Consider the following 22083-nt stretch of genomic DNA (forward strand, 5'->3'; position numbering starts at 1 on the left):
TAGATCATGTATCATGCAGGGGGGTCAGTGAAAGCAGACAGTTGATCTGCATTTTTACCACCTCCTCCCCACTGGCCAACTACAAGCAGACACAGTGCTGCTCGGGTGAATACACATTGCTATGGAATGCTCTGCAGCCTGACAATTTTAACGCAACACGCTGAGTACTGAGGCATCACCCCTCAAACTCCCCCAGGTTAGTGAATGGGATTGCGCTGCAGCCACGAGCCTTGTTCGAAATGCAAAATCGCCAATCGGCAGTGAAAAAAGCCCCCTCCCAAAAAAAATAAATAAATAATAACACGCATCAGGAGGTTTAAAGTGTAAGTCCAGGCAAAAGCTAACTAATGCCCCGTACACACGTGCAGATTGTCGGCCGAAAAGATTCGGCCGACGACCGATCAGCCGATTGTAGGCTTGTTAGTATGATGCTTCCGACAGTCGACAGCGCACTTTCGGCCGAACAGAATCTGTCGTGCAAGCATTAAAATTTTTGTATGCCGACACCAGAGCGGCCGATTGTTCGCCAGTCAGTACAGAATTCGGCCGACAGACAGCAGATTTGCAAGACTGGGCATGCTCAGAAAAGAAAAAAGACAAGGAAAGTTAACCATCACATGACATCACTTCTGCAGTCGGCTGTTGTTGGCCGACAAAATTCGTGTGCAGTCTTTTGCACTTTTCAACAGACACGACAGCCCTCGGACAAAAGACGGCCGATCGTTCGGCCGACGATCGGTACGTGTGTACGGGGCTTTACTCTACTGAATCCACAAGAAAGGAAGTGTACGCCGCTCCAGGTGAGAGTAATCCACCCCTCCTCAGTAACCAGGTGCAAGTCCAGTCCTTAGTCTGGGCAAATCCACTGTGAGCAAGAAGGTATGACCTCACTCCAGTGGATGAAGGATAAAATGTATCTCTTTATTGCTGGTATAAATCGGACATAACACGACAGATGAGCCACAAACTGTTGATGGGTTTCACGATTCAAGATCACTTAATCATAACTAGTGGTCACTAGCCAGTTATGATTAAGTGATCTTGAATCGTGAAACGCGTCAACTGTTTGTGGCTCATCTGTCGTGTTATGTCTGATTTATACCAGCAATAAAGAGATACATTTTATCCTTCATCCACTAGAGTGCCGTCATACCTTCTTGCTCTTATTGGATTTGCCCTAACTAACTCTAAACCTGCTCTCTGCCACATTCTAAACCTAAAGCAAAAATCGCTGTACTTACCTATTCTGCAGCTGATCTGGTCCGGTCTCGTGCGGCGGAAGCTCTGTGCAGGAGAGAACCGACAACAGTTGGAAAATGAATGGGAAGAGACGTCCCCCATAGAGTTACTATGGGGGTTCTGTTGTCGGCTGCCTCTCCTGCACCCGCCTCCATGCTGAAGCCGCTGCTGACAGCTGAGGCTGGGGCCGGACTGGATCGGGTGAAGAATAGGTAAGTATAGCGATTTTTGCTTTACAGGGTTAGATAAATTAGGATTAGAATGTGGTAGAGGGCAGGTTTAGCGTTAGTTAGGTTTTGCCTGAACTTGCACATTAAGCCCACATTCACATTGGTCCGGTCAAATCGGAACAGAATCCGATTGCACCGTCCGAATTGCTGCAACCCCGACTTTGCGGCACCGAACCAATTCCCAAAAATAGATTCTGTACTACTTTTTGTGACTTCAGGGGTGATTTCCATAGGCAGGAACCCGCACAGATGTTTGTGAGATCGCCCCCGAAGTCGGACTGAAATGCTGGCTTGAAGAATTCGCAATTTCAAAATGGCCTCAGCGTGAACCTGGGCTTAAAGGCTGGTTCACACCTGGAATTGCACAGGAATGCTCTTGCATTTATGTGTGATTCCTGTGTAATTAGAGTGTGATGCATTATCAGACCATTCATCGCACTGCATCACACCAAACGTAGTGTATGCACTACTTTAAAAACCACACTGTGTTTGGGGCGTCATTAGCATTGCATTAAAACCTGCAGCAGATCACAAGGGCAGTGCATTTTGAATTTGCACAAATTATTATTATTATACAGGATTTATATAGCGCCAACAGTTTGCACAGCGCTTAACAAAATGAAGGCAGACATTACAGTTACAATACAATTTGGAACAAGAGGAATCAGAGGGCCCTGCTCGTTAGAGCTTACAATCTAAAAATATTATTGCTGCTGACTTTTTATAAAAGGACACTTACCTGTCCAGGGATCTAGGGCTGTATTCACCCAGGCTAGTCTTCAGGTCCCCAGCACCAACATGCTAAGTTGGCTGTGACTCATTGCGCCTTTAAATCTGGCTGCCCATGCATGTGCGAGCACCCCATGAATGGTTTCTCAGCCTTCTGTATACCTCCAAACATTTTGAGATGGGAACGAGGGGCACCAATTACCAAAAGTATGTAGGCACAGGACACACCCCCTGTCACGCCCTCTAAAGGAGAATTGTACAAAAAAAAAATTATTTAAACCCACAAGAGCTTTTTTTTTACCACTTCTATTCCTTTATATTGACCTTTGAAATGTACAAATGCAGCAAAATTAGAAAATTTATTTATTTAATGAAAATTAATGAATTTTATAGAAATTAGAATTTGGTTGAACGATTTAGTGCTAGGAAAACACTTTTTGATAGACAAATAGTGCATTTAATATACAACTGTATAGATCGGACCAAAATGAGGGACAAATGAGGAGGAAAGAGGGACTTTGTTCCAAATCAGGGACAGTCCCTAGAAATTGGGGACAGTTGGGAGCTATGCTTCTGGAACCAGTGATGTGTTCAAGAGGCTGTGGTTGGAGGGCAGGCGATCTTGGCCGGAAGTGGGAGTGGGTACCAATTATACCAGTTAACCCGCTCCCCCCCCCCCCCAGAAAATATCCAAAAGTTCAGGGCGGGGGGGGGGGGGGCAACAGAAAAGCAGAACTTCTTGGGTTAAGTTCCGCTTTAAGCTGCAAATGCAGTGGACAGGAGAAAACACATGCTGTGGCCACAATGCTTTGCATCGGAGTATGGCAAAACATATCCCCCCCCCTGTTGTGTTCAGCGGGCAGTACGGCAGGTAGCACCACAGCCATGTGCAATGCACATGATTGCAGTGCAGTGGTGCCGGTTTTATGGGTTAAAACAGATGGTGAGGAGGCATTATGTCAAATGCCTTCTGAAAAACAATCCACCATGGATCACTCTTCACCACACTTACACCACACCAGTGTAACAAGCCTTTTAATATACAGTATCATCTACATTTCTGCATGTGTTATTCATTTGTTGTATGTTTATGTACAAAATGAGAACTGCGGTATAATTCATGAATACTTTTAAGGCCAGTTCACACCACATGCAGTCCAGTGCGTTTTTTTCTGCATGGAAAGTAGGTTATATGGTTTCTAATGGCATAGTTCACACCAGTGCGGTCAGTTCCAGTGCCTACCAGTTCCAGAAAAAAAAATAGAACATGCTGCATTTTTCCTGCGCTTGACTGTACTGGAAAACACATAAAAATGCACCAGAACGTACTGAGACACACGTGTCCCTATTTATGATGAAGAAAAAAAGAGGGGGGAAATGAACTGGAACGTATCAAAAACGCATAAAAAATGCGCATGCAAGATTTCATGTTTTGAAATATGAAGTTCTTTGTACATGTTCTGCCTATGCTTTCTACATTCATTTGTATTGGTTTATTGTTTGTACTCACATTTTTTGATCCAATAAACTGAGATTGAACTAAAAAATTGCATGCAGAAATGCATCCGGAAACGCATCTGTACTGATTTCTGTGGTATGAACTGGCCCTCATTACATATATGTATGTACATTTTATGCATGTGTTTGACATATTTGTAGATGAGTTTAGGGTGGTTGTTATACTTCTTTGAATTTGTTACACATGTATGCAAATATAAGAATTTACAATGTTTATCATGGACTTTGATACACAATATTTTCGGACGTTTTATGTCACTTGATATCTACGCTTTAGATTTGTTTAGGAGAGTTGTTGTTTTTATAAAGTTAGTTTATATTCAGCACAGAGTACTTTCACTTATATACAAAGTTAGCTGCCAACTCTATCTGAAGAAAATCTAGGCACAGGAAAAGTTCGTTTTGAACTATTCTGAAGGATGGGAATGCTGAAGCAGAAGCAGACATATTTAATCCTGGCAACACAAGTAGACAAGTGTAACAATGCAAGATTCTAATTCAAATAAAGCTTGTGTCTACAGTTAGGAGCTGTACGATATAGACTGACATTAAATAGGTTTTATTATTTTCTTCTAGCGTGAACGAGTAGGGAATCTACCCTCATCAAATATGGCCGTTTAGAGCGTTCTATAGGACTAGAGAGAGGCGGAACGTTCGCTGCTTGGCTCCTGAGTTGGTGGGAAGGTTTGAGGCAGTGCACTGCTCAGGTCTTCCATGTGTTTGTGCTGTAGGAGAAGCTGACATGGAGGTGTTAGAAGAAGAGTTTGGAGATCTGAGCCAGCAGCAGCTCCTTGCTCCTGTGGACACAGTGGAGGTGAGAACACAGGCTTCTTCCCTTCTATCTGCATCTGCCATAATATTATATATTATATTATTATATCTATATTTATTCATCATTCTACTGTGTTGATATGCTGTCAGCCAGCAAGTGAATTGTTTTGTAGTAATACTATCATTAGAATTAAGACAAGTTAAGTTCTTTATCCTGTGTGTTATTACTCACCACACATGTTACAATCTGATTGTACAATCTCCTTTAGATCTACCAACAAGTAGGTAGTGCATGGGCCTGCCTGATTGGCTACAAACTGATTAAATAGTAAAGGTAGGATGTCATATTATATTATAATGTTTTGACAGTTCTAAAGTTGATTGTACCATCAGATTGATGAATGTATGGTGAGCCTTACAATATATCTAAAGCCCAAATTGTAAATATCATTTTTGTTAGAGTGTGGTAGGGCTAAATCCCTATAGAAGAGTTGTATTTCTGTCTGTCTTCCATTGGGGAGATTTGCCTTCGCTTCCTGTCCCAGAGACACAACAGGAAGTGAAAGTGAATCTCTAAAGTGAGCCCATTTTGCTGTTAGGAAGATTTTCACTAGACTCTTCTTTTTATGACAGCTGTAACATTTTTGGACTTTCCATCGTTTAGGTCCCATTCACTCTTGAGCGTGTTGTGCCGTGAATCCCATGGTTTTCAGTGGTTCCTGCTCTTATCTGAGTGCTGTGTCTCTTTTTGTTTCAGGCAGTTTTTTTTTGTTTTTTTGGCCCCATAGACTGCAATAGGATCACCTGAAAAATGTCAAAATGTGTTGCTGCATTTTTTTTCGGACGCTTCCATAATAAAAGTCTATGGAGCAAGCAAATGCATGTGTGTGGCACATCACTCCTAAAAATCAACAAAAAGCCTCAAAATCACCTAAGTACGCTAAATGTGCATGACGCTTACATCTAAGTTTGCTAAATGACGCTTTACTGTCCCAATGTCCGGGGTAACCAGAACAGGTAGAGAAGGTGAATCCTATACAAGGAAAAAAATCGGGCAGGGGTTCTAACCAATCCTTACTAAAGCAAAGTTTTGGCTTTTTTTCTGCATATTAGGAAAAATTGGTAAACTATTTTTCTATTGTAACATGTCACCCTTCTTATTATTATTTTTTTTATTTTTAATCTTCGGCCCCTTGTGTAAGGGGCAATGTGTCCTTCCCTGTGTTTTATTGAGAGGGAAAGGTGCAGCGTCCTGCTACCTGCAGCCTATAGATGTCTATGCCTGGATGTGGCTGAGCACTGTACAGAGTGGTACTTGCAATTAGAACCCTATGCATTCAGGGACAAATGCCATAGCGCACAACACCTGAGTCCCTTGCATTTTGTCCCTAAACACATGGGGCTCTAAATTTGGGTACCACTCAGTACAGCGTCCAGCTCTATCAAGCCACAGCCTGGCATAGACTAGGCTTTCAAAGGCTGCAAGCAGAGGGGCTGGGCGCTGCATCTAGGCGGACTAGTGTGCAAGAGACCTTCCAGTGTTATTAAACCATCATTTAAAAGTGTATGTAGCACCATACTTCTTGTACTATTGTTATTGCTTTCCAGTTTGTCTCTTCAGCTGTTATTTGCTGCTAGGGAAGCACCAATATTGGTATTGGTGCCGATACCAAGCATTTGCGCGAGTTTCGGTACCCGTCCAAATGCTCCTGATACCGAAACTGATACTTTGCGGTACGATTTGCGTCAATGCAAGAGGAATAAGTGAAATGACACTGCAAAGAATCGCATGCGATTTGAACAAGAATGTGGTGCGACTGCTGTCCGAATCCCATGCGATATCCCCCACCGCTCCTGTGTGTGTGTGTGTGTGTATAGAAAGGGATTAAAGCGCCATTTAGTGGGCGGTTTGAAAAATGTTAGAGCTCACAGTAAATATCTGGCCACATGCAAAATAATTAGATAGGGGTCTGCCGAAGCCGCTGGAGGCTCTCACAGGTCTGGAGGAAATGTAGAGGCGGTCCGCCTCCAAGTTGACACCACTTCCGCTCTATACCCACAGAGTCCCAGAAATTCTCCTCCAGCCCTGTGAGCACCTCCAGCAGCCCTGGTTATTTTGCATGTGGCCAAATATGTACTGTGAGTTTTAACATTATTAAACTGCCCACTAGATAGCGCTTTTCCCTTCTACACACACATAAGCAGTGAAGCAGTGGGAGAAATTGCATGCGGTTCGGGCAGGAAGTGCACCGATTTGCGTCAATTATTTTTGTATTGATGCAAATCGAACCGAAAAGTATCAGTACTCGGTATCGGCAAGTACTTGACTGAAGTATTGGTGCTTGCCGATTTAAAAAAAGTTTTTTTTTCTGCCTAGTCAGGAGTAAGGACCTAGTTCCTTGCTGGGATCTCTGGTTCTGGCAAAACTTTTTTTAGATAGAAATTTTTTCTCCTGTTTTTTCCTGTGAGATCTACAATCAACTGCCGGTCTGGGCGACACGCTGGATAATCAAGATCCAGTGGTCACCCCAGTCTGGCTAGCAAGTGCGCGCAGATCTCGGCTCCATGCTCGGGTGCTCGCGACTGGACGGGGCTGGCCTGCGAGTTAAACGCCTCGTGAGGTTGCATAAGACCTGGTCTCAGCCCGAGTCGCAGCGTTTCTCTTGACCGACAGCCCCCCATTTAGATGGCGAGGGGTTTGTCTGGAGTGGTGCCCGCCTGGTTCCTGGTATGGTGAATAGCTCTACCCCTCTCTCCCCCTGGAGGGTTTTTGGGTGGACCCCTGGGTTCCTCTCCTTCCCATCAGGCACCCCCTTTAATCTGTCCCCCATTGTACCCCCCCCCCCCCCTCCACTTATGCTGGGGCTGTGTTGTGTGGGTGGTCTGGTCCACATCCTGGGATGGGAGCAGGGCGCTGTGCTGCTGCTGATGGTGGCCAGGGGGGTGCGTCACCGGCTACTGGACAATCAGCTGGGGGGTGTTGTACCTGGTCCCGTCCTGCCTGGGTCTGTACTTGAGGCCTAGGGATCCCTCCTGGGTGCCACGTGGGGCTGCCATTTTGCTGTAGTCTGTGTTTTTCTATGCATGGTGACCATGTTTGTGTAGTCCGGCAGCCATTTTGCGGTGGTTTGCCATGGCAGTGGAGCCGTGCGGGTGGAGATTTAGTCGGTGGGAGACCCCCCCTCATCCCCTGGGGCTGACTCCTTGATCTTTTTAATACATGGAGTGCAGACTATCCTGGTGGCCGCAGTTGCCTGTTTCTGCTGGGTGGTGAGTCTGGTGGGGTTCTCCCCCTCTGTGCTAAGGATCGCTTAATGCTTGTGCCTGGGGACCGGCTGTTGCTCATGGAGTCATGGAGTCTTTGGAGCACATCTCCCCACCTGACCCCTCTCTAAGGCTTCGGGGCCCTCCGGGTCCCAACCATTCATCCATGCACTGACGGCAGTCCTAGAGTCTTTTGTGTCCCGGGTGGAGGTGGTTTTGGGGCTATGGTCTTCTCACCTTCCCCTGTCTCATCAGATCCTGAATCCGATTTGGCCGCCAAAGACGTGGGTCAGTCTGCTGGGTCTGCGACTACGCGCCCAGAATCCTCAGATAGTGAGGATGATTACTCCACATCTGCAACTACGCACGAAAAGGCGCTGGTTGAAGCACTGATTGTATCTGTGCATGAGACCTTGCAGATGCGACGGAGGCGCAGGTTCCCTTTGGCACAAGCTATCCAGGGCGGCAAAGGGGTTTCTTTTCACCACCTATTTTGACAGAATTGTAGCTAAAGAGTGGAGATGACAAAAGCGTCCCCTTGGGGTCCCTAAGCGATTTACTTGGCGTTACCCTTATGAGGAGTCCCTTATTAAGAAGTGGACTGTTCCACCGGTAGTGGACCCTCCAGTTTCCAGATTGAGCAAGGCAACCATGATTCTGGTTGAAGAGTCCCTGGTCTTTAAGAATCTGGCTGACAGGAAGGCGGAGGCTGTGGCCCGCAATATATATACTCTGGCTGGTTCGGCACCGAGGCCAGTATTCACCATTGTCCTGGTGTCGCAATCTCTGACCGAGTGGGCTAAGCTTTTACGCCGTGACCTGAAGGGAGAACAGCTCCCTCCTGCCTTTGCTGAACTGGTGGACCAGCTGGTCCAGGTGCTGCAGTTTATCTGTGATGCCTCTTTGGATGCGGCTCTCCTAGTGGCTCGGCGCTCTGTTTTGACAGTGGTCCTTCCGCATATCTTTTGGCTTAAAAGCTGGTCTGCGGACCAGACTTCTAAAAAAGGCCTTGACTGATCTTCCCTTTCAAGGGTTTGCCTGTTTGGGGCTACCCTGGATGACATAATTAAAGGTCTCACAGGGGGAAAGAGTACTTTTCTTCCAAAGGCTACCAAGGGCTAGTAACCGTGTCATAGACGTGGGCCCTCCTTCTTGATTCATAAGAAGTTTTTTCATCCCTCTGGGTCGACTGACAAGGGCTTGAAGCCTTTCAGGGCCTCTTCTGGAGGATCCAAACGAACCTGGTCTGGCAAGCCGAGAGCGGGTTTCTCCAGACCCGCGGACAAGGCTCCTTCATCATGAAGGTGTGCCCTCCCCCATATCTAGGGTGAGGGGACGTCTTTGTTGGTTTCCGTACCCGTGGACTTCCTTAGTACAAGACAAGTGGTTCCACAAAGTCCTTTCTGGCTACAAGATCGAGTTTCATTTTTGTCCCACCCGGTAAGGTTCTTTGCTTCCAACGTGCGCCTGTCCCTGGACCATTTACAGAGTCTGTTTGGGGCTGTACAAGACCTGTTGCTTCAAGGGGGGATTGTACCGGTTCTGACTTCGAAATGTTTTTAGGGCTTTTACTCAAACCGGCTCACAGTTCCCAGGAAGGAAGGCAAGGTGTGTCCAATCCTGGACCTCAAGGCACTGAACTGCTTTGTGTGGGTGCAGACAATTTTCTTGCTTTTGTCGATATTAAGGATGCTTAACTTCACATTCCAATATGTGCCGATCACCAGCACTTCCTCCGCTTTGCCATGGGAGAGGAGCATTATCAGTTTGTGGTGTTACCCTTTTGGTCTCTCCTCTGCTTCTTGGGTCTTCACAGAAGTATGAGCCCCTGTTCAAGCATTGTTACGCCAAGGGGGATCGCGGTACTGGGTGACTTGGACGACCCCCTTCTGCGAGCGAAGTCCCCCTACTGCTCTGGTGTAAAACCTGGAAATCCCCATATGAGCTCTTCAGGAGTTCGGCTGGATTCTGAATTTTCAGAAGTGTGCTCTGGTTCCGTCCCCAAAACTGGACTATCTGGGTCTGACTCTGGACTTGGCCTTAGCCAGAGTGTCTCCTTCCTATAAAACTCCAGACTGCAATTCGTCTCCTGCTGTCCAGCAGATGGTCATCCCTCCGGACTTGCATGTGGGTCTTGAGCCTGTTTGTGTCTACCTTCGAGGCGGTTCGGTTTGCCCAGTTCCATACGAGGTTCCTGCAAAGGAAGGTTCTGGCCAAATGGGACAAGACTCTGCAGTCTGGACAATCAGATCCGGCTTAGTCGGGAAACAAAGGAGTCCTTGATATGGTGGCTTCGGTTGGGCAAATTCTTCCTCCCCTTGTCTTGGACAGTGGTCACCACGAATGCCAGCCTGTCCGGCTGGGGAGGCGTCTTCTGCAAAAATTCTGCTCGGGATCTGGAGACTGGAAGAGTCCAGACTACCGATTTAATGTCTTTGAACTCTGAGTGATCAGACTGTGCCTGGAACATTGGACAGATCATCTTCAGGAATGTCCAGTGCACATTCAATCGGACAACAAACGGCCATGGCTTATCTCAATCACCAAGGGGGCACAAAGTGTCCTTGCAGCTCGGGAGGTAGCCCGCATTCTAAGGTGGGCTGAACGATTTGTTCCAGCCCTCTCCACCGTATACTTTCCCGGGGTGGAAAACTGGCAGGTGGATTACCTCAGTCGGCAGGCGTTGGACAAAGGGGAGTGGTCCCCCTTATCTGGAGGTGTTTCATCAGTTGTGTCTCCGGTGGGGCATCCCAGAAGTCTCGACTCAACAGAAAGGTGCAGAGGTTTGTGGCTCGGTCACTGGATCCTCTGGAAGACTCCACAGATGCGCTGGTGGCCCCGTGGGGTCAGAATCATTTGATTTACGCCTTCCCTCCTCTCAAGCTTCTGCCAAAACTTCTACGCAGGATTGAGGCAGAAGGGATTCCATTCAACTTAGTGGCTCCGGACTGGCCTAACCGGGCTTGGCATGCTGATTTGGTGCTGCTGGTTGCCGACGTTCCTTGGAAGCTTCTTCTCAGGGGAGGATCTGCTGTCCCAAGGACCAATCTTCCACCCTGCTTTATAGTCGCTGGCTTTGACGGCTTGGCTGTTGAACCCAGGTGCTGATGGATCAAGGTTTATCTGAGTCATTGATTCCAACGCTGTTAAAGGAAGTCTACTTATAGGTAGATCTACCACCGTATGTGGAAAATGTACATTGTGTGGTGTGAGTCTCTTGGGGTTCATTCTCGCTCCTTCTCGGTAGCTCAGATTTTGACCTTCCTTCAACGGGGGGGATAGGGTTTAACAGAAATTGGCCTTGAGTACCATCAAGGGCCAGGTTTTGGCCTTGCCAGTCTTCCAACGACCCTTGGCCACACACTCCCTGGTGCGTTCCTTTTCTTCAGGGTGTCCGACATTTGTTACCTCCAGTGGGGTCCCGTTGTCCCCTTGGGACCTCAATTTGGTGCTTTCGGTCCTTCAGAAGCTACCTTTTGAGAATCTTCGGGAGATTCCCTTACTTACGCTGTCTCAGAAAGTGGGTTTTTTTTGTGGCTATCACCTCTGTGCGTAGGGTGTCGGAATTGGCGGCCGTATCCTGTCGTTCACCTTACTTGGTGGTTCTTTGCCCTGTCCGTCGTTCCTCACAAAGGTTGTCTCTGATTTTCATTTGAATGAAGACATGGTCTTGCCTTCCCTGTGTCCCAGGCTGAAACATCCTAAGGAAATTGCCTTGCATGTCTTGGATGTGGTCCAGGCAATTAGGGTGTACCTGGAGGCTACGGAGTCTTTTAGGAAGTCAGACACACTATTCTCTGCTCACGGATGGGCTACAGAAAGGGTTGTCCGCTTCCTCTGCGGCCATTTCCAAATGGATCAGACAGATGGTGATTTTGGGCCTATTCAATCAAGGGTCGGGTTCCTCCTTTTCCTGTCAATGTGCACTCTACTCGGGCGCTCAGTTCCTCCTGGGCCTTCTGTCATCAAGCTTTAGTGATGCAGGTTTGCAAGGCGGCCTCCTGGTCGTCGGTGCACACTTTCACAAAGTTCTATAAAGTGGATGTGTTGGCATCTGCGGATGCTTCTTTTGGCCGCAAGGTTTTGCAGGCTGCTGTTCAGAGGACTTGATTCTCTTTGAGGGTGTATTGTTTTTTTTTTTTCAGGTGGGCTCCAGTTTTTTTTTTTTTTTTTCTTTTTACAGCAGCCCGTGTCTGGATTTGCAGGGATTACTTTACCCTGTAAAGTGGATGGCAAATACTCACCTCTCCTGCCCTTGCCAACGAATGCTAATGTAATGCAGAAAGTTACAGTTCTCATCAGAATCACACAGGAATCCACTCCGCGCTCACTTCACTGAGTTCAGCGCTTCTTCCTGCCACCTCCCATGTTACTCCTAGGTGTGTCTTGTAATTATGGTATATGTAAGTCAGTGTGAGGAATTATTGAGCACGGTGGATGGTGGGGGAAGTTGCAGGAAAATTACAGCTTTCGAAGGTTTTTTTTTTTTTTTTTTTTTTTTTTAGGTGGCAATGTCTCTGCTCTAGAAGAGCAATTGGCAACAGTAAAGATTAGTATTTACTGTCTTCTGTACAGGAAACATTTATTCCACGTTTTTTTCCCCCCCAAAAGTCATTTTAAAAGTTGTCATCTGCTGTAGTTTGCAGAATTATAAACAAAGAAGGAAAGCTTCTGTACATGTTGGAAATGCTCTGCATATTTCTTTTAACTCTTTGTAGGTAAACTACAATCGGGATGTTGCTCTGGAAGCTATACCTTTTTTAAAAGAGAGTCAACAATCGCAGCTCTGATTTTTCTATCTGTACAGCTTCAGCTTCTTACCTGTGGATGTCTTTTGAAGTTCAATTAAGCCCTTGTAATACATTTTTTTTGTCTTGCAGGAAAAATGGAAACTGCTTCCAGCATTTCTAAAGGTAAAAAAGATTGATTTCCATTGTACACAAGTATGTGTACAGTTTGTTACTTTCAACTTAGTATGTTACTCAATATCTTGCAATTTAATCATGGATTCCTGCAGGGTTCTAAGGCTAGCCATACACACATAGGTGTCTTTTTATTCAGCATAGAGGATTCTACTGATTTTCTACATCTACACTCAACAGTGTGGAAGAAGGAATTTCCTTTTGACAGCTGTTTAGGCAACTGCAACACCTGCGGCTAACTGCATACTTGAATAATGACTGCGTCTGATACTATGGAGTTGCTTTTCAGGCAATAATTTTCCACCATGCTCAGTTAATTTTTCAATTGACATTTGTTGACCCGATGGTGCTAACTACTGCTTCATTTTTGGCAGATTCAGCAGGTATCATCTACAAGTCAAACTATATTTCTGTTTCGTTCATTGACAGACACAGCTCCTTATCTTCTTGACCATTGTTATACTGCCCCCTACAGGAGTAGGACACTAGGCAGGAAAAAGCTTGACTACACCTATGGGGGAGTCCCAGGGGGTATACTCCCACTCTTAGCTATAGGCACTCAAGGGCCTAGTTCCTTGCTGGGATCTCTGGTCCTGGCATGTTTTTCCTTTTAAATGGAACTTTTTCTTATCTTTGTTATTTTCTTTGTGTGAGAATCTACAATCAACTGCCATACTCGGTGGCGGGCTGGATAATCTAGATCCAGAGGGTCCCCCCAGTCTGGTCAGCGAGAGCACGCAGGCCTCAGCTCCACGCTAGGTCGGCCATGGCCCATGACATAGCCCCACTGGACGGGGGCTGGCCTGCAAGTTAAACATCTAGCGAGGTCGCATACGACCTGGCCTCAGCCTGAGTCGCAGCGTTCCTCCTGGCCGGCAGCCCCCCTTTCCGATGGAGCAGTGGTCTGTCAGGAGCGGTGCCCGCCCTGTTCCTGGTATAAGTAGCTGTTCCCCCTCTTCCCCTGGAGGGTTTTGGGGTGGACGTGGGCTCCTCCCTGGGATGGTGGGACCCTCGAGTTCCCCTTCTTTAAAATTTCAGTGGTCACTGTTTGTCAAAACTGAGTGCCTATAGTAGAAAGTGGGAGTATACCACCTGGGACTGCCCCATAGGCGTCAAGCTTTTTCCTGCTTGGTGTCCTACTCCTGCAGGGGACAGTATAACCATGGTCAAGAAGATAAAGATCGGTGTCCGTTAACGAGCATCAGAGCTACGGATTTTACGGTAAGTCAAAAATCCAGTGTTTTTTTTTTTTTTTTGGTAATCTGCGGTGGTGCTGAAGAGCCAAAAAACTAAAATGTTGAGTGTACAAAAAAAAGTGCATTTGAACCCACTAAAAAGTGCACTAAAGGTTGTGCTTTGTCCACCCCCCCCCCTCCTCCAAGGGACAGGACCTCTCCCTGATTGCTCAGGGCGTAAGGCTCCTGACCGGGATTTAAGGGCCGTACACACGTGCAGATTGTCGGCCGAAAAGCTTCGGCCGATGAACGATCGGCCGATTTTCGGCTTGTTAGTATGATGCTTCCGATAGCCGACAGCGCACTTTCGGCCGAAAAGAATCTGTTGTGCAAGCATTAAAATTTTTGTATGCCGACACCAGAATGGCCGATTGTTCGCAAGTCAATACAGAATTCGGCTGACAGACAGCAGATTTGCAAGACTGGGCATGCTCAGAAAAGAAAAAACACAGGGAAAGTTAACCATCACATGACATCACTTCTGCAGTCGGCTGTAGTCAGCGGACAAAATTCTTGTGCAGTCTTTTGCACTTTTCAACAGACACGACAGCCCGTGGACAAAAGACGGCCGATCGTTCAGCCGACGATCGGTACGTGTGTACGGGGCTTTAGGTTATACATAGTTCGCCCTGCCAGAATGCCTGGCGGACCCCTCTTGTGGGCATCCGAAGCCAACCACTGAGTATTAGGTCGAGGAGCTCTCCCGAAGAGGACATCAGGGCAAGCCCGAGGACTCGCATCCTCCATCCTAATGAGAACAAAACACACATAAGTGAAAGGTGGCAAAACGTGAGGAGAAAAAAAATAAATAGGTGGCTGTGCAGTACACTGGCAAACTACGTAAGTCACGCTATATACTGGCCCTTCTTGTAGCTATTGTCAAAATCCCCTCTACGAAGGCAGATGTGGAAACCTGACACTTTTACTACATTATGGAGACCTTGCTCAACAACTATTTGTGCCGCAGTTTTGGCCAAATCTGAAATTGTAGATTTCTTTCATTTTTTGAGGGCTAACATGTGTTGTATCGTTACTGTAGATGGCTGGCAAGCTGTCAAGATTGCTGAAATTGCTGAAATAGAAAATGGATAAGATTTCTGTGGCTGTGTTGTGAAATTTTAAGATTAATTTCTCCACAGTGTCTATAGCTACAGATGTGAATGATGCCTTTACTTCTTTTTCTGAATATGTACTGTACATACTTTAATGTATGTAGCCTGGGCACAGGATAACTTTAAAGGGAACCTTACCTTTTTATCGTAATTTACCTTTCTTTAATATAATATTAGAACATTTCTTTGGGTGTTAAATAGAACAATAGCACATTTCTAGTGGCACAGTTCCCAAATTCTTTTTTTATTGCTGCTTGTGTCCTTAAGAAGTTTTCTATATTCCGTGCAGCCACTAAAACAGAAAACTAAAATAAATCTCCTCAATGGGGATGCAGATTGCAGTAAAAGCCTTACAGAAGTTCTAACCTTTTAATGTTAAATAAAACAACATGAACAGTTCCAACGCCGTGAAGCTTGAAAGTTCTACCTTGCAGTGTAGCTGCGCACACACTGCAAGAAATAACAGTTTGTTTAGGTCTAATCCCCCACTTCCCTGACAGGCAGAGCTCCTCCATGCTCTGGTCGTAGACTGTCCTTCAGGGTCTCCATTTCTAGTGCAGGGGCATTGGACTCTGCATTGGTCTAGTTGATTTCAAGACTTTAGACCTCTCGAGTACAGGGGAGAAGAGACACTAGGGACAGGTCTAGCAGTGTAAGGGAGCCGAGGATTGGGTGAGTAAATCCACTATAACAAGTCCCCTAGACCTAAACTGGCTGTTGCCCTTGCAGATTGGGGTCCGCTTTACTCCAAAGTAGAACTTTATTGCCTGGAGTTGGACTAAATAAAAAAACACATTTTGCCTTTGATATGCCAATCATATTTATTTTCATGTATCAAAGATATAATTGTAATTTCCTCTTCTGTCACTGTTTGCTCCTGACAGGTGAAAGGTCTTGTGAAGCAACACATAGATTCTTTCAATTATTTCATCAATGTGGAGGTAAGTTGTATCTTCATCGCTGAAAAACTGCATTATTTAGTGGTGCAAAAGTACTCTGCAGCCATTCTGACTTCAGAGATGAGGAGTCTAGCCAGTTCCACCCTAAAGGTTTGTTCGCACCATGCAAAGCAATGAAGGCTTGATGCAGGGGCACATAAAAAAAACAATGTACACAGCTTTCATGCATTTTAGTGTGAGTGCCCAATAGAGCAGCAGTATCTGAAAATACTCCTCTTTTATTCTCATCATTCTATACGGTTTCATATGATATATTTCCCTGAAAAGTGTGTGTTTTATACCTACAGTGGGTAAAAATAAGTATTGAACAGGTGTTATTGACATTTAATCTTCACCACATGTTGGTAACAACCCGTGCAATTTATACGTACAAAGAAACCAAAAACAAATAAGTTCAGAAATGAAGTTCTGTGTAATAAAATGGAATGACACAGGGAAAAAGTATTAACTGAAATTTATTTAATACTTGGTAAGAAATCCTTTGTTGGTAATGACCGCTTCAAGATGCCTGCTGTATGGAGAAACTAGTCGCATGCATTACTCAGGTGTGATTTTGGCCCATTCTTCCACACAAACAAATCTTCAAATCTTGAATGTTCCGTGGGCCTCTTCTATGAACTCTGATCTTTAGTTCTTTCCTTAAATTTTCTAATTAATTCAAGTCAGGTGATTGGCTGGGCCATTCTAAAAGCTCTATATTCTTTTTTTTTTTTTTTTTTGAGTCTTTTCTTGGTTCTGTGTTTGGGATCATTGTCTTGCTGAAGTGTCCACCCTTGTTTCATCATCATCATCATCCTCATCTTGGTAGATGGAAGCAAATTTTTTATCAAGAATGTTTTGGTACATTTTTCCATTCATCCTTCCTTCAATGATATAAAGTTTGCCAGTACTGTATGCTGAAAAACAGCCCCACGCCATGATTTTCCCACCTCCAAACTTCACTGTTGGAATGGTATTTTTGGGGTGAGGTGCAGTGCCATTTGACCTCCAAACATGGTGTGTATTCTGGCATCCAGAGAGTTCAATTTTGGTCTCATCCAACCAAACTATATTCTCCCAGTATTTCACAGGCTTGTCTAAATGTCGAGCAGCAAACTTTAATCGCGCTTTAACATGCTTTTTCTTCAGCAATGGAGTCTTGCGTGCATACAGGCCATGGGGTTTGAGTGCAGTACATGTTTTCTTTGAAACCAGCTTACCTGCTAATTCCAGGTCTTTCTGAAGCTCTCCACAAGTGGGTCTGGGACAACTCTTTTGATAATTCTTTTCACTCCTCTTTCACAAATCTTGAGGAGCAACTGGTCATGGCTGGTTTATGTTGAAATAATGTTCTTTCCACTTCCAGGTTATGGCCCTAACAGTGCTCACTGGAACATTCAGAAGTTTAGAAATCCTTCTGTAACCAATGCCATCACTGTGTTTTGCAATAAGGTTGTGAAGGTCTTGAGAGAGCTCTTTGCTTCCACCCATCATGAAATGTTTCTTCTGTGACACCTTGGTAATAAGACTCCTTTTTATAGGCCATCAGTTAAGAATGAACCAGCTAATATTAGTTTGCACTGTCAAGGGGGGCAGGATTGCTTTCTAATCACTGATAGATTTCAGCGGGTGTCTTGGCTTTCTATGCCTTTTTGCACCTCCCTTCAATACTTTTACCTGTGTTATTCCATTTTTTTTACACACAAGTTAATTCCTGAACTTTTTTTGGTTTCTTTGTATGTATGGATTGCATGGGTTGTTACTGACACGGTAAAAATGTCACCTTTTTGTTGAGCCGAGACGCTAACAGATCCACCTCAGGGGGGCCCTGCTGGAGACAATTGATGAAACTCCTCCGGATGAAGGGACCAGTTCCTCTTGGTCCAATGCCTTTCGACTGAGGAAATCCGCCTGCCAATTTTCCACCACGGGAATGTGTACGGCGGAGAGGGCTGGAACGAACCATTCTGCCCACCTTAGAACGCCGACTACCTCCAGAGCTGACAGGACTTGTGCCCTCTTGGTGATTAACATAAGCCACATGGGGTCCAGGATTGGAAGCACTTTGCCTTCCTTCCTAGGAACTGTGAACAGGTTTGAGTAAAAACCCTGAAAAGGTTCCCAAGTTGGAACTCGGACAATCACCCCTTGAAGGAATAGGTCTTGTGCTGCCCCAAACAGGCCCTGCCACCGGTCTGGGGATGGGCGCAAGTTGGAAGGTAAGAATCTTGCCGGGGGACAAGAGCGAAACTCGATCTTGTAGCCGGACATAATGACTTAATGGACCCATTTGTCTTGCACCAGGGAAGTCCCCTGGGTCCAGAAACCAGTGAAGACATCCCCCTCCACCCCTGATTTGGTGAGGGCACTCCTTCATGCTGAAGGAGCCTTGTCCCCTGGCCTGGAAAAGCCCGCTCTCGGCTTGCCAGACCAGGTTTGTTTATATCATCCAGAGGAGGCCCCAAAAGGCTTCTAGCCCTTGTCGGTCGACTGTGAGGGACAAAAAAACTTCTTATGAGCCGAGAAGGAAGGCCCACTTCTACGACGAGGTTCCTTGCCCTTAGTAGCCCCCCCCCCGTGAGACCTTTAATGATGTCATCCAGGGTAGCTCTGAACAGGCGATCTCCTTGAAAAGGAAAAGGAAGCTCAGTCAAGGCCTCATTTGAAGTCTGATCCGCAGACCAGCACTTGAGCCAAAAGACACGCAGAAGGACCACTGCCGAAACAGAGAGGCGAGCCACTAGGGGAGCCGCATCCAAAGAGGCATCCCAGATAAACTGCAACCCCTGGACCGACTGGTCCGCCAGCTTGGCAAAGGCAGGGGAGAGCTGTTCTCCCTCCAGGTCACGGCGTAAGAGCTTAGTCCACTCGGTCACAGTTTGCGACACCAGGGCAATAGTGAATACCAGTCTCATTGCCGAACCATTAAGTGTACATATTGCGGGCCACAGCCTCCGCCTTCCGGTCAGCCGGATCCTTAAAGGTCGGGGACTCTTCAACCAAAATCATGGTTGCCTTGTTTAATTTGGAAACCGGAGGGTCCTCCATCTTCAGGGTCTCACGCACAGATACAATCAGTGCCTCCACCAGCGCCTTTTCGTGCGCGGTTGCAGATGTGGAGGAATCTTTGAAACTATCGGAGGATTTCGGGCATGAGGTTGCAGACCCAGCAGGGGGACCACATCCGCAGCGGCCAAATCAAATTCAGGATCTGATAAGGCAGGGGAAGGCAGAGGGCACTTTTTGCTAGCCCGTTGCCTCAAAGCCATCTCCACCCGGGACACAAGGGACTCCAGGACTGCCATCAGTGCATTCCGCAGCCTCAGAGAGGGGATTAGGTGGGAGGTGTGCTCCAAAGACTCTATAAGTCACCAGGGGGACACCACACACAAAAAGTGTAAAACCGTGCTGGAAAAAAGGGGGGGGGGGGTGGGGTTGCTTAACAGGAAGGAGGGGAACCCGGGGGTCCGGCCGTCCCCAGAAGGGGCCAGCGTCCACCCTAAAACCCTCCAGGGGGAGACAGCTACTCACCATACCAGGAACCAGATGGGCACTGCTCCAGACAGAACCCCTCTCCATCAAAATGGGGGGGGGGGCTATCGCCAGGAGGAACGCTGCGACTCGGGCTGAGACCCAGTCATATGCGACCTCGCAAGACGTTTAACTCGCTGGCCAGCCCCCGTCTAGTGGGGCTATGTTGCGGCCGACCTAGCGCGGAGTTGAGGTCTGCGTGCGCTCGCTGGCCAGACTGGGGTGACCACTAGATCTAGATTATCCAGTCCATTGCCCAGTCCAGTAGTTGATTGTAGATCTCACAGAAAAGTCCAGGAGAAAACATTTTCTATCTAAAAAGATAAACAATTTTGCCAGGACCAAAGATCCCAGCAAGGAACTATGGGACTGCCCATGGGCGTAGCCAGATTTCTTTCTGCCTAGTGTCCTATTTTTGTAGGGGGGCAGTATAACTCAATGGTTAAGAATATCAGGAGCTGTGTCCGTCAATGAACGAAAGCGAAATACATTTACCTAGAAAAATGTCACCATTTTTCTCTTGGTGTCCGGAAAACTTGTCAGAAGTGATTCATGTTGATAGCAAAGGAATGAAGCAACAGACCGGATTGAGGTTCAGTACACACTATATGCTTTGTTCGTATTTCATGTCTGAGGTTTACAGCCACTTTAAGGTAACAGACATATGTGTCCTCAAAATAGCACTAAAGCCTTGTTGTTGTACATCCGCAGTCTTCTGGTTCTTCTGTGCATCTTTCTCAAACTTCCTGTTGGGGAATGCACACATGTATCGTCATTACAAGTCACATGATCCCCCTCCTTTGGACTACATGTTCCATTATTCCTAATGCCAGGGCCCAGGCATGCCCCACCATTCACCATGTTCAATTTCGGGCTCCCTGTGTTGCAAAGACCGCATCCTCATGTCGGCATAGAAGTACACTCCCGGAAGTGCGAACAGCAGGGTGGCTATGGTGGGGCACTATAGAAGCTTGCAAACCCAGGAGCCCCACTATTCGGGAGACCAGGTGAAACTGCCCAAAAATTAAAGATTTAAAACAAGGAGCAGTATACAATGTAAGTCTTGAGGTCAGCTTCTGAAATTGCTTAATGTTTCCTTTAAAATGTTGGTGAAATCATTTGGTCAAATCATTTGATGCAGGGGGATTATGGTGTGGGGTTGTTTTTCAGGGGCTGGGCTTGGCCCCTTAGTTCCAGTGAAGGGAACTAGGACGTCAGCATACCAAGACATTTTGGACAATTTCATGCTCCCAATTTTGTGGGAACAGTTTGGGGATGGCCCTTTCCTGTTCCAACATGACTGCGCACCAGTGCACAAAGCAAGGTCCAGAAAGACCTGGATGAGCGAGCTTGGGGTGGAAGAACTTGAGTGGCCTGCAGAGAGTCCTGCCTTTAACCTGATAGAACACCTTTTGGGATGAATTAGAGCGGAGATTGTGAGCTAGGACTTCTCGTACAACATCCGTGCCTTACCTCACAAATGTGCTTCTGGAAGAATGGTCAAACATTCCCATACACAAACTCCTTAACCTTGTGGACAGACGTCTCGGAAGAGTTGAAGCTGTTATAACTTCAAAGGGTGGGCCAACTCCATATTGAACCCTACAGACTAAGACTGGGATGCCATTAAAGTTCATGTGCATGTAAAGGCAGGCTTTCCAATACTATAACACAAAATAGTTTGATTGAAACCTTGAAATACATCAAAGTGGTGAATAAGGTTCGGGAGAGCAGTTTAATTCAATATGAAACCAAAATAAAGAACATGGGGACATGACCACAAACTAACTGGAGGAAAGTTCAAAACTAATTTTATAAAGTATTATTTTACTGAAAGGGTAGTTGATGCTTGGAATAAACTTCCAGCAGAGGTAGTGAGACAATCAACCGTAAATGGCTTCAAACATGTTTTGGATCAACCTAGATGTGTATACTCAGACAAAGTTAACAAAAAAAAAAAAAAAATGGGCAGACTCGATAAGACTACTGTCTTTTTTTGCTGTCACTATTTTATGTTTCTTTCAATAAAAACCTGACAAGAATTCCATTTTGTCCAAACCTAAATAAAGATTTTGGCTTTAGATTTACTTAAGAATTTAAGACTTTTTTGCTTTTTCAGGTGTTCCACTGAATTATATTTTGCTTTTATTCTTAGATTAAGAAAATAATGAAAGCGAATGAGAAGGTGACAAGTGACGCAGACCCCATGTGGTACCTTAAGTGAGTAATGGTGAATGTGATGCAAGTAGCTTTGTGGCAGGGCTTCCATAGAAACACAAGGAGCCAGCTGTTTCCGGGGGAAGGTTTGAGGAACAAAGATAAGAGGGGCCTATATGGAGTTTATGCTGCTTTTTCTGCTGCTGGATGACAAATTACTGGTGTTTTTTTTTTTTTTTTTTTTTTTTTATTTAAGTTCTTCTTACTGCAAGAAGTCCACTACACATCAGATGTAATTTTAAAAAACCTTGCGACACAGAACACCTCTCTAAACGAACACTGATTGGCACTGGAAAAAACATTTAAGATGTCCTAGAACAGTGGTTCCCAAGTTGGGGTATGCGTACCACCAGGGGAATGCACCAGGATGTTTGAGG

At 45.9% G+C, this 22083-nt stretch overlaps 1 protein-coding gene across 1 annotated transcript in view; it reads left to right on the forward strand.

The window, feature by feature from the left end:
- The first annotated feature begins 4402 nt into the window (after positions 1-4402).
- The window catches only part of POLR3B (RNA polymerase III subunit B), a 256879-nt gene continuing 239198 nt past the window's right edge, over positions 4403-22083 (forward strand). The window contains exons 1-4 of the mRNA XM_082257170.1: positions 4403-4530; positions 12632-12664; positions 15905-15961; positions 21645-21709. Of these exons, the coding sequence (XP_082113296.1) occupies positions 4459-4530; positions 12632-12664; positions 15905-15961; positions 21645-21709 (227 nt within the window). The 5' untranslated portion in view covers positions 4403-4458. The remainder of the gene's footprint in view (positions 4531-12631; positions 12665-15904; positions 15962-21644; positions 21710-22083) is intronic.

The sequence above is a fragment of the Pelophylax lessonae genome (assembly GCF_965119305.1).
Source record: "Pelophylax lessonae genome assembly, chromosome: 4".
Lineage (NCBI taxonomy): Eukaryota > Metazoa > Chordata > Amphibia > Anura > Ranidae > Pelophylax > Pelophylax lessonae.